Source organism: Styela clava, chromosome 13 (genome assembly GCF_964204865.1).
Source record: "Styela clava chromosome 13, kaStyClav1.hap1.2, whole genome shotgun sequence".
NCBI lineage: Eukaryota > Metazoa > Chordata > Ascidiacea > Stolidobranchia > Styelidae > Styela > Styela clava.
In genome coordinates this window covers 9,687,858-9,700,704 of record NC_135262.1, presented here as the reverse complement: position 1 = coordinate 9,700,704, position 12,847 = coordinate 9,687,858, and the positions used below count along the sequence as shown (strand labels likewise).

The 12,847-nt window shown below is 35.2% G+C and overlaps 2 protein-coding genes across 3 annotated transcripts; both read right to left on the bottom strand.

The window, feature by feature from the left end:
- Positions 1-3,590: 3,590 nt before the first annotated feature.
- LOC120332276 (protein N-terminal glutamine amidohydrolase-like) lies at positions 3,591-11,039 on the bottom strand. 2 transcript variants are annotated; one of them, XM_078119478.1, is made up of 7 exons: positions 10,831-11,039; positions 10,170-10,361; positions 9,318-9,476; positions 7,302-8,792; positions 7,002-7,156; positions 6,791-6,936; positions 3,591-6,555 (listed from the first exon to the last, which is right to left on the bottom strand). In XM_078119478.1, the coding sequence occupies exons 1-4, from the start codon at positions 10,887-10,889 to the stop codon at positions 8,612-8,614; spliced, it is 591 nt and encodes a 196-aa protein (XP_077975604.1). In that variant the 5' UTR covers positions 10,890-11,039; the 3' UTR covers positions 3,591-6,555; positions 6,791-6,936; positions 7,002-7,156; positions 7,302-8,611. The 2 variants fall into 2 exon arrangements, with proteins under 2 accessions (XP_077975604.1, XP_039255419.2); XM_039399485.2 differs by having other exon boundaries at positions 8,501-8,792.
- Positions 10,996-12,776, bottom strand: LOC120332274 (NADPH:adrenodoxin oxidoreductase, mitochondrial-like). Its single transcript, XM_039399483.2, has one exon. It carries the CDS (start codon positions 12,628-12,630, stop codon positions 11,176-11,178), a length of 1,455 nt encoding a protein of 484 aa, XP_039255417.2. The 5' UTR covers positions 12,631-12,776; the 3' UTR covers positions 10,996-11,175.
- Between the last annotated feature and the right edge of the window lie 71 nt (positions 12,777-12,847).

Below are 12,847 nucleotides of genomic sequence, written 5' to 3'. Positions count from 1 at the left end.
CATTTTTATGATTTATGGATTTTTCTTGCCCTTTGCCGTTTATCATGGCTCCAAAGAAAAGTAGTGATAAAGGGAATCATAATAGGAAAGTAATGAAAATCAAATATAGAGTTGAGTTGAAAATAAAATTTTTGCGAAATACGAAATTGGTGTTCTAGTGTTTGATCTCTCTCGGTATGAAAGACGAAATCTAAAAATATATTTGACAAATATTTTTCTGTTGAGGAATTTGCTCAAACGTACAGTAACTGATACAATTTTTATCTTCAATTTGTACACGTTTAAATTATTGTTGTTTAGGTACCCGTTTTGGTAATATTTTGAAATGCGTAAGAACGAATTCAAATAATTACCTTCGTTTCTTATAGCAAAAAAGTTTCGATAGTCGAACACCAAGTATGAACTCCATCTTTATTCCATAAGCCAGGGTTTTACTCGCGGCCCCTTCCAATATGAATATATTAAAATTTTCCGCAACCCCTGTTCACATTTAAAATACTAAACAGTTCAAAATAGGCATTTTTATTAGTTTATTGACACAGTTGAATAATTATTTATTCTGCGAAAATATTTACCTGCCGCAATAAACTAGTAGTGACGAACCAGAAAGAATGGCAGGTAAATCTCATTTTGTGTTGGTATGCAGCGAGTCTCCTAAATCCCTTCGATTACGATGTCGTGGCATATCTACCAGTTAAGATTCCCGCAATGATATGACATTAATAACCTTGTCTGGTCACCGACGACATGGTCCTAATTCGGCATTGTTATCCACTTTTCAGCGTTAATGATCAAAATCGGCATAACGATTAAAGTCAGCATTGTTACCAAGCGCGCCGGTACTAGGGTTTTACGATCAAAGTCGGTATTATTGTGAAAGCGCGTCCCTTCTCTGGATCTTACGACCAAATTCGACATTGTTTGAAATTGGTGTAATATTTTTGACCTCCGGTTTGGGAAGTCCTGCTACAGGCTACTTAGATTCAACAATACTCTGGAACAGTGGTTCTCAAACTTCTCTGTATTGTGGCGCCCTCCAAATTATATGCTCAAGTTACGACTCCCCGTGAAAAACGTCCAAACCTTCGGTTTAATTGTGAAAAAGCCGCCCGAATTTCACCTAAATACGAAGTTGCAAAGGGGATGAAAGTGCGCAAAGCTTTTTCAACCAAGGAAAAATCCAAAACTCAGAGAATTAAACTTTCTTTTTATTACACCGTCACAGGTAAGTAAGATAGACTGCCGGTAAAGGTAGGAGATATAGGTTGGTTGAAGGGATCACGAATGAATTCACTTCTAAACTAATAAATCTACAGGGGAGTATGAAGCAAACTTTTCCTTGAGTTTAGATCAGTGTTTCCCAACCCGAGTCCGCGGTCTCAAATGAGTCCGCGGAGTGTTTGAATGAGTCCGCAACAAGTCAGAAATTCACTGCGGGCCGCAAACGTTTTTGCTAAACTTTACCATCAGCCAAGTTACGATTTACGTTATAATTTACATAAAACATAAAAAGCAAGTTCATTCACATAACATTAGCCGATTCAATATTTACTGGATACTGAGTAGGGCTGGGCATATATTCAACTATTAGAATAGTAATTTACTATTCGAAAATTTGGTAACAGGTGACGCGACAGGTCACTTTCGCGTCGCTTAATCAAACGATTGCATTTCACAACTCACTTGCGGATTTCCTACCTAAATACCTAAATGGTGTTTCTCGCGCGCTCGAACAACTAGGAATAATGTTAATAATGAATAATAATTTTTCTGGCAGGTATCAATGGTGGCAACCTAAAGTTTCTAAATTGCAAAGCGGCAATACAAAAAATAAAATGGAGTACACCATAAGTTTTGTTTTATGATGGTCCACGACAGATTAAAAACGCTTTTTCATACATTGCCAATCGCAAAATTTCGGGTGTTACTGTAGTAAGGGCTTTTTCCTTTAAGATTATTTGCTTTACTGTCTCCACACTGGTACGTACATTACTGGAGCGCCGTGAGTGTTGTACAAAAAGCTCAGATTTGTCGAATTTAAACGCTTTTTTTTATATTGCAAATCGCAAAATTTCGGATGTTACTGTAGTATACTGTAGTAAGGGCTTTTTCCCCTTCGGATTATTTTCTTTACTGTCTCCACACTGGTACGTACAGTTCTGGAGCGCCGTAAGTGTTGTACGAACAGCTCAGATTTGTTGAATTTACAAAAATACAATCAAAACAATATATATATATATATTATATTTTAAATTCTCGACGTTGTCATGGATTGAATATTGTGCGACAGAAAAGGCCATTTATACACTAAAAAGTTGACTGTTTTAACAAACGCGCAATTGCGACGAATTTCCGATTTTGGAAATCGTTAAAATTCTTTTGTGTTTGGTTTTATTACTTTTTCACACTGAGTGTAATAAACGCACGTTGAGTCCGCAAAGGATTTCGCCGGTGAGAAAATAGTCCGCGAACAAAAAAGGTTGGGAAACGCTGGTTTAGATAGATGTTCAGCAAATGCTGTGGCTTTCATGTGTCAGCATGTGCGGGTAATAGCATACGTTTTTTTTCACGCAGGCTAGAGAGTTTAGTGATCTAAACAGCTTATGACAGCCATTGTAGTGCAAAAGTTCCAGCAGAATTCTTTAGCAGCCATAGTTCACCAAAAGTACCTTAAATAGGCCATTAGTTGTCAGTAATTCAAGTGTCCCGATTCCAGGGAAAAGTGTAGTTCATGTTACCTATCTGAGGATTCCTCCAAACGCTAGCAGTCAACTCGTTATCTTTATAGTAACAAGGGCGGGGTCCTTGAACCCTAATACAATAAATAAATATTCTAATTGGACGAAAATCGACCAATCAGAAAATTCTGTCGTCACGTGACCTGCGCAGTACCAAAACGGACATGTACTTGTCATGCGCGGAAATTCACCGATTTTGACTGTTGCCAGATCTCAGAATTTCGTTTTTTAACGGATCGATTCTGAATCGGACCGTTCAAAAATTATCTGGCAACGGTCATTTTTTTAAAAATCCCGCGCATGGCAAGTACATGACCGGTAATCTACTGCGCAGGTTGAAAAACTTTGAATCAGCCAATGGGAGTTGAGTATTATTGTGCGCATGGCAATTAGGAACTTCCGACAAAGGGGTTGAACTTCCTGTTAAGATGTCGGTCTGCGCATGGCTGTAACATGGCCGTTGGGGTTCTGCGCCGATCACGTGACTTGGTATACGCGTTATGATTGGCTTTTAGTCAGATATTGATAAATATATAAGAAATTCTAACTTGGCCACAGGTTTCTAAGTTACTCCTGTTCTGGTATAATAATGGCGGACGGACTTCGGAGTATAAAGCTCAAACTTACTAATTGTTAAATAATTACTGAATTATTAGGCTTTGAATTATATTTCAACATGATAAATCGTCTCAACCTTTCCTCTCCCACAGAATAATCTTTACCGCTCCCGACCCTTACATTGGGGTATATGGAGGCTTGGAACATGATAATATCAGTGTGAATCATTAGGGATAGCATTCCCGTAGAACTAGCATTAAAGTGACATCATGATTTAGCAAAAACACTTAATAATCGACTTTTTCCAATTTATTTACAGATTCCTTTACAAACAAGCATTTCAAAGTACATTTTATAAATATATTAAAATACAAGGCATATAAAACAGCAAAAAATCTAATATTTCGCCAACATTTCTCTAGAAATGAATAATATAATTTTGCGCTTTTTAGGGAACTCTGTGTAAGTTTCAGATATTATATATTTTTAAGTATTAACATTGAAAATTGGATAACATTGCTCCAAATTAAAATGGCTTCACTTGATAGGCCAGAATAGGACGGGAACTTATTGCCTTAAGGTGTATCGTGTATCGCTCTCTAAACAAGGATTTTGGCAAGCAGATAGTGGGCATATAGAACCAGGGGTCAGATATTTTCAAGGGGAGGGTTCTGAAATCTCGTTGCCAAGTTGGACCGAAAAAGGAAGCGATTTTAACCGAAGGCCGGGAAACATGGGTGTTCATGAGACTTAAGGGTTTAAAAAGTGTTTCAAGATATGAAAAATTAAGCACGATACGGAAAGATGCTCATATTTTTTCACAAGTCAAAAAAGGAAAGGGGGGCGGGACGGAAAACAGATAGCATAGCACAAAATTGGGTTAGACTCGAATCAAAGCGGTGAACAAGCGCTGAACTAGCTTAGTTTGAACTAAGCCCCAATGAAGTTTCTGAACGAGCAGATCTGACAAGTTTTTCTGACCTATCCTCTTATGAAGGCACTGGACAAGTCGTTACACCAGCATAGTGCTTTTCAAAAAGACCACATAGGAAATTGTGCTACCTTCCAGGGTGAGGTGACGGTCCGTGTTTGGAGATATGCAAATATTTGTTAAAATTGTGACACAAAAAGGTAAATTCAATATATAAGCATATATATGATTATAAATCAAATTGTGTATATGCGTAAATCATTTGGGTGGAACTTATCATTTGAAGCAATAAAATGCAGCATAGCTTCTCATAGGGTTGAGCAAGATGTCAAGCCGGTCACACATTTTTCAACAACTACAAATCTTTACTCAAAAACAAAGATATTCGAAGGAGCGATAGTTTTAATTCTAATTCAAGTGTAAGGCTATGTGTATTGGACGCTAATTGGTCCGATTATATGCTTTGCCAGTGGAAATTTAGATTGACTTTAGATCAGTCGTTCTCAATTGGCGGCGGATGCCCCACAAGAAGGGTGTAAACAATTTTTTGAGGAGGCTTAAAGCTAATTAAAAATAAAAATATGTTAGATTTGATCTTGTCCTTCTTTTTTGGATATTTACAATCCATCCTTGTATTTTCAACGCATTTTTTTGAATAAAACATACTTTCCTACTATCTGGTATTCGTAGCTTATTGTTAGCTAGTTTTTTGGGGGGTAGGGCAAGAGACTTAATAAATTCTAAAAACGGGGCATGGCTTGAAAAATTTGAAAACCACTACTTTAGGATTGACGTTTAGGAATTGTGACAAAACTGAATGAGACGAAAAATATATAAAAGTGAAACAGACACTACATTTCAGTGTGAAAAAGAAAAGGCTTCAATAGAAAATAAAACAAATACCTCTGATTGGAATAAGAAATTGTGTATAATGAAAGAAACCGTTCATAAGTTTTACAAAAAACTTGTGTATATTGATAATTGTTTGGGTGAGAATTATCATTAAAGAGTAGATTTAAAACATGATAATAAAAGGCTTATAAATCTTGACTATAAATTTAAGATTTTCGACTGAATTAGTATTTTTTCTAAAGGATTCTAGATTGTTTTAATGAATTCTCATAGTAGTTGATTTTGAGCAATAAACTTAAATTTGTAATTTTTATCTTTAAAATCAGAAGTTTTAACATACGAGTCCAAAGTAATAGTACCCGATAATTATAGATGAGCTTTGGATAATTTTACAATCTGATATTCTTTAAAAAATCGAATTTTTTTTAGTTGAAGTCGCGCTTGAAAAATATCCAAAAGTTATGTACCATGGAGTAAAATTTTGTGTAATCAAACTAAATTTAGCATTTTTAATCAAACCTAAAGCAATAACTTTGAGGCAAAGGTACAATTGTCTCATTGAAAAGAATTCTAGATTATCAAGTTTTAAATGATTTGGTACAGATTTAAATACTAACGACTTTTGGATCAGTAAAAACTAGCATAAATATCGTGTGCCAATCACAGAAAAAAAAAACATTCAAAACAATCAAAACAAGACAAAACAAGAAATTTGAATGTGAAATAAGTAAAAGCTTTAATAGAAAGCAGACACAGAACAATAAATACCAAATTCAAACAGGGCAAAACATTGTGTATACAAAAAAAAATTGTACAATAAAAGATGGATAAATTAATTTTAAGGTAGCACAGTATATAAATCAGAGGTGGCGAATCTGTTGGAAGCGGATGTTGTGATTTTGACAGAATTTTGTCATAGATAGTGTAATTTTGTGAAAAACACCGGTTTTTGAAGGTTTATACCAGATGTTCTTATCATGCTAGGGCTTTCATGAAAAACAGTATTAAAGCAAGTACAGTGATACCTCGATATTTGACCAATCTGCTACCTAGCGGATCATAAATATCGATAATCAAACTTTGTTCGTATAATTTAAATTCAACAGGGTCGCAGATTCCGTAACTCTGATTTCATCATTATAATTCTGTTCAGCTCTTTTATTTATCCCGCAAAATTTCGCACTGATCCGTTTCGGGTTGAAAATTCGGGAACGTACATGACCCGCAAATAACGGAATACAGAACATCGAGCTTAGTATCTGTAAAACAATAATAAACACGCCCCATGGCAGATAAGTTGACTCGTCTTTCGAGCCGATGTCTTTGTTCTAAGCGTAGTAACTCGGAGGGTTGAGGAACATGTCCACGAAGCTTGCAATCAGTATAACGACCATAATAATTGGGCAGGTATATCCCCATGATATTTTCCAATACAATCCAGATTTGATTGAATCATTCTCTCTGTCATTTTCGGAGCTGGAAAAAAATAAGTGGACTGTTTATATTTTTACAATAATGTCACGGTAAGTCCTATGCAACTAGGCATCCTTGCATCATGAATAATAGAAAATCAGAAATATTCCCTAGAACGTTTGTGTCAAATAAAAGTTTGGCCTGCGGTTTCGCCCAGTTTTTTGTATATCCCCCTCCTGTATTAATAACAGTTGCCACCCCTGGCTTAAAAATCTCGTTTCAAATATAAAGCACTCACTTCTCTAGTTTGAGGACCCAAGCAACTGCAATTGTTTCGAAGAGTGCGACAGAAACAAGTCCAAATGTAGTTGAGTATTATGTCGAATATGCCGAGGAAGTAACTCTCAGATCTCATCGTGAAGATTAAACCGATTACAAACATGCCTGAAAATGAGGATAAGTAATTATAATTTGTCTTTTCAATTAGCGAGTTGTTTTTAAAACTTTACCTAAACAATGCTATGCACAAAATGCCTCCCGGTGTCGCATACAGTGTGTTCAGCTTTCCATTGTCGCATGTTTTCGTAAACCAGTGAGACGACCAGACGTGCAGCTCTGGCACCTTTGCATATGCTGGTGCAACTTTTTCAATCAAGTTTGTTGGCTGTAATGAAATTTTTGAATAGTTTAAAAAGATCGATTTCCTGACATCACAATTTAAATTGTCTTGCAACACAGCAGCTCTTTTATCACCGAAGTTCGCAAAACGTACATAACATATAGAATCTATTTGTAGCCCAAATCCTTACCTTGGAGTTGCTCAATCAATAGATCATCATTTCAGCGGATGTACAGGCAATCATTTACAATATCAATGATATTTCTCCAGCAATTGTACGAGGTTTTTTAAATTTGGAAATTCGATTTGCAACTAAATAGGATGCCAACGGAGCCTTTGAAATGATTAAATTTGTTCAATTTTTTGAGCATAGAAGCTCCGTGGTTTTTGATGCAACTAGGGATGCGATGTTACAAAATGTCGTTAAATCGCAATGCTGCCACTCCGATTATTTTAAAGATAAACCGTTCGAAAAATCCGTGGATCTGCTGTAAAATCTCACGGAGTAAAATTTATTTCAGCACAGTAAAAATTGATTGAATATATTTTAGATTAATTATCTTATATATAATCACAACCCAGGAAAAAGTCGCGTTTCTAACTTTGTATAATATTAACAATAAAATTTTCGACGACAATTTAAAGTAATGGATAAAAAGGGTAAATCCCGCTCACAATTAACCGTGTTTCGATTCTAGTGACGATATGTTTTTAAACGCCGGCCACAGTGTGCGATTTTCAATGCGTAGCAAAGCGTTTTTAGACTGTCGCGGACCCCAACAAAACTTATTATTGTTCATGGTTTTATGTTCAGTATTTTATATTGCCGCTTTTCAATCGAAAAAAAATTGCACCGCGGATTCACTCCTTCATTTGTCTTTAGAACCTCGCCGCCAATGAACGTATAATAACTCTCGTCAGATTCACAATTCCGTGCGAGTACAAAAATGGATTATTTATCATCGTAAACGTGGCGCAATATGTGGAAAATTTGTTATTTAGAGAGAATAAAGCCCAACGTAAAGGCGTTTACGGTCTAAACAACACTTCACCACCCCACTCAATAATATTCAGAGCCAGTGGTGAAAGATCTATATCAAATTTCTATAGTTAACGAAAGGGTTGGATATTACTATCTTGATAAAAAAAAATCGGAATATTATAGAACGATCAGCATTTTGGGATAAAGTTATTTCCTTTATATATATGTACATATGTTTAAGCTGTATTATCGACTTTCTTCTCCACGGGATGAATATGTGAATATTTTTTTAGTTTTAGGCAGTCGCATTGTGTTCTCAGGATTGACAAATCTGATCAACGCTCTCACCGCCTCAGGCAAACCACTCTTGTGTTATCAGAGTTTCATGTGAGTGACTGGGGAACCACCTATTACCAGCAATTTCATCTCTGGTTCAGGTGATCAAGGTCATCATAATGGATTGACCAGGACTCGTCTTCAACTAACCGACAGTGAGTAAAACATACTCAATAACTGACTCAACCCTTCAACATATATTTATTAATAAACTCTTCCAATGTTTGCACTGTTCCAAACTGTTCGCTTGATTTTGTCATGCTGATAAAACTCTGCAAGTTGTTGGTCGATGAAGAAGAGCTAATAGGAGGATAATCAGGAGGAGGGGACGTCCATTCTCCATCTTCAGTGAGCATATGAGTTCTGCAGAGCAAAATTAGATATACATAACGTGTTTAAACCAAAATGCTATATGTAACCAGTGCAGGATTCCAAAGCCATAACAGATTTTTTAAATGATTAGGTTATCCTTCTCGCTCCTTGGGATCTTTTCCGTTACAGCCTTTGCAATGACACAAAACTTTGGTGAGATTGTTATTATGCCTAAGCATAAAGATGCATTGCTATATGGACATTGAACCAACGTAGCTTGTGATAAGGTGGAATCACTCTTAATTTGTTAAAAGTTCTTGTATTCTGGGTCAAGCACATGATTTGATGACCAAATATTAGTCCCAAACACAAGAACTTTTTGGAGAAAGATGCTGATTACCCTGTTAGGGCGCAAAGTCCAGCAATCTTCTCGTCGCACCAAGCAATGCACAAAGACGGCGCACAACCTGAACATAGTAGTTGTACCAGGTTAGAGTTCAGGTTGTGCACCAAGAATTGGGGAGCGCCACACAGACTACATAGCAATTCCGCTATAAATATAAGTTATACTCTTACCTATCAGATGCGAAAGTTTTTAAAAACTCAGTTGCAGGAACAACTCTCAACAACCTTTCGAATTGTGGTTTGAGCTTCATATTAAAGTTAAATGCTTCAGTTGCATATTCCTCCAATGAACAAGGAAATCCCAGCATTGTGTCAAGATCATATATAAGACTACAAAACAAAAACAAAAATAAGCATATCCAGAATTGTTTTAGTTGAATATTAATTATTAACGACAGAAAGATAGATAAAATGCATCAGTGGCATGCCTAATGAATTTATCATGTTCTGTTCATTAATAGAAATATTCCAGGCCATATGACCAATACTGAACTAACATATATCACTTGTATAAAAAATACTAAACTGCTTCATGGTTTCCCTATTTAGATAGACCCAAATAATATGTTAATGATTAATATATCAGTTACGGTACATAATCTCATGTTACGCAATGTTTCTAACAATTTTCCACCTTATGTAATGTTTACAAAAATTACAATGCATATCTGGCGTGATTGTTTGGATTTATAATTGTTAATAATCTGCAAATGGAATGCCATTACAGTACTATGCAAAATTCATCAGAATTACCACTGGCCGAATGACAATAATTTTTATTATGGGTTTTATAAATTGGAATTTTCTTATTCTGATTTTGCAGATTGTATTCTCAAATGTGCTCAATGCAAGAGGTCCCTGTTGTTTAGTAAATGATGCAGGATTCTTACAAGAGTCAGGAACATTGACACTTTAGTTCCCAAATAAACACGCTCCCTATTAATCAAATGTCAGTAGTTTTTCAAAGTATAGTGAAATTACTACGGTAATTAACATGAAGAGTCACAAGGAGTATAGAAATACCTTTCATTTTCAACAAATAAGATGACATGGTAATCCCACATCACCATTGTATCACTTCGTTTTGACGCTTTTTGTTTCCACAAAGGAATTGTGCGATAATGATTTGAAATGAATATTGCATATGAATTGGATAAGAGTTCTATCTTTCCACTATCTTCAATGTACTTGCATAGTTTCCACACATTTTCTTCACTGTGAAATTGAATTAAACAAAAGAAGTTGTTTTTGACACAATTCAATATCGGTCTATGAAACTGAATTAACTATTATTTCTATGTTGGATGAAATTTAAACAATATAACATCCTTAATCTTATATTTGGAAAACTTTTTTGTTTTATCTTAAAGTAGCTGAAAACAATATGATTTATCATGAAATGTGAATTTCAATTTCCCTATTGGCTTTGAAGAAGTACAAAATAAATATGGAATCCCATTTAAGAAAAGATTTATATGATAGCGAGGTCCAAGAAAAAAAAAAATTCTAGATAGATTAAGTTGAAAGTATACAACTTCTAGTGACTGCTTGTGACAAAGCTTTCATAACAATATGATTGTATGTATTCGGTTAATTCTGTGTCCTTCTTTATGAATTGTCCAAACACCAATTTCCTACAAATATTTTTCTATATCATGACAAATTTGAACAACATAAATATTACCAATAACATTTTGTGTACGTGCATTCATCTCTGTTTGGAAGTTCTGATGACATGTTCATGACAAGATGAGATTCTCAGGGAACGGACATTTCCCTCCTTTATTCTCGATACATACAGGTCATTTTTTGAGTCATGTCATGTATATATAGTATAAAAGACTAAAACTCTGAGAAAAAGGTACCTAGTTAAATTTCCGATCAATATACATGAAATACATATTTAGGGACTCTTCATCGATTTTTTATTGATGTAAAAACAATATGAACGGATCTATGATTGAAGACTGTTCCAACATTGTAATCAGAACAAGTTGACAAGGTTTTACAACAAAGAAAAATGTTTATGTCACAATACATCATTTGATTTAGCATTAATAATTTCAGACATTTGTTTTCCATGAACCACCTTTTCTCTTACTTTACCCAATTTTATGCCTTGATCTGTTTCATATTTATCAATAATTCTCCAATCATCCCAAGAATATGATTTTATCTGTTTTTGTACCAGAAATTCATCCAATTTTCCTTTATTTTTATCATACTTTTGTTCCCAAGTTTTCAAGTCGGTTAAAAGAGTTTTTCCGGTTATCAAACAGTCATTTAAAGTATCTGCAAGAACGCCTTTTGCACCGTTTTTACACCAACCACACGCATATAATGGAGGTGCATGGTCAACCCTGCCTCCATTGTTCATAATTTTGTCTTCAATAAAAGGAATAGTTTCTTCAATAGTCTCATTCCCATATCCAATAGCTGAAATGACCAAGCTACAATCAATATTTTCGGTCTCATTTGTGTAAGATATATCAGGCTTGAACGCATCTTCACCAGTCATAAAATTTTTCTTCAATGTTACACCACAAACTGCTCCATTTTTTTCAATAATTTGTTCAGGGGATCGCAAAAGCTTAACAACAAATTTTTGATTGGTTTCGGAGTCTGCTTTAGAATCAGAATTAGTCATTGATGTCATCAAGTGCTTCACAAGTCTTTGTGTTTTCCTCAATTTTAGGTTTTTAATTTTCAAAGCTGTTTTTACAGCATCTGTGAAACATTTTTGATCTGCTATTGTTGTCACATTCGCAATATCTGTAATTTCAGACAACTCTTTTCGAGTGCATGTCATTTGAAGTGGACCACGTCTTCCTATTAAAATAACATTTTTAATATTGCTTGTTTTCAATGCCTCATAAGATTCTGTAGTAATATCAGTGTCTTTTAATTCTTCATGTGGCTTAAGCAACATTCTTGCACAGTCCAATGCCACATTCCCGACGCCAATGATTGCTGCAGTTGAACCAGATAAATCCGGCTTTAACTGGTTGTATTGTGGAACACCATTATACCAGCCAACAAATTCTTTTGCAGAAAAGACATTGGGTAGATCCTCTCCAGGAATTCCAAGCTGTAAGAGTTTTTGTGCACCAGTGCAAAGGACCACAGCATCAGATACTTGGTGTAATTCACTTAGTGTTATATCGCTTCCAACATCAACATTCCCATAGAAAGAAAATCTAGGGTTCTCTGCAACTCTCTCATATCCATGGATGCAGTTCTTTACATCTTGATGATCAGGAGAAACCCCATATCTTATCAAACCATACGGAATAGGGCATTTTTCAATCATCTTGATTCGCAACAAGTCATGATTCTTTAATAAATATTGAGATATTCCAAACCCAGCAGGACCACTCCCAACAATGCAGATAGTAGGACCATGTGCTTGAGAAAAATGATGAAATAAAACACTACATTTTGTTGATGAAGCACGTAAAGTAAGATTTTTCAATAATACCAGCATTTAAACTATGTTAAGAATTTCTGCTTCAATTTTGAATTATAGTCAAATATGCTATAAATTTTACAATTTACTACCAATATTTACTGTGAAACAAAACATACTATTTCAAATCCAATTGCCAGAATCACAGAGTGACGAACAAAAAGATTGTAGCACATGACTCAAGCCTGGGCGGGCAGAGGTCATCTAGCGAAATGGTTGGAAGTTCTAAACTGCG

What these genes read in the sequence shown, in the direction of transcription:
- LOC120332276 (XM_078119478.1), bottom strand. Translation starts at nt 10,889, where the DNA reads ATGAACATGTCATCAGAACTTCCAAACAGAGATGAATGCACGTACACA. An exon ending in ACGTACACAAAATGTTATTG is followed by an intron (nt 10,362 to 10,830) that starts GTAATATTTATG and finishes TCAATTTCACAG; the next exon opens with TGAAGAAAATGTGTGGAAAC. An exon ending in TTATTTGTTGAAAATGAAAG is followed by an intron (nt 9,477 to 10,169) that starts GTATTTCTATAC and finishes TTTGTTTTGTAG; the next exon opens with TCTTATATATGATCTTGACA.
- LOC120332274 (XM_039399483.2), bottom strand. Translation starts at nt 12,630, where the DNA reads ATGCTGGTATTATTGAAAAATCTTACTTTACGTGCTTCATCAACAAAA.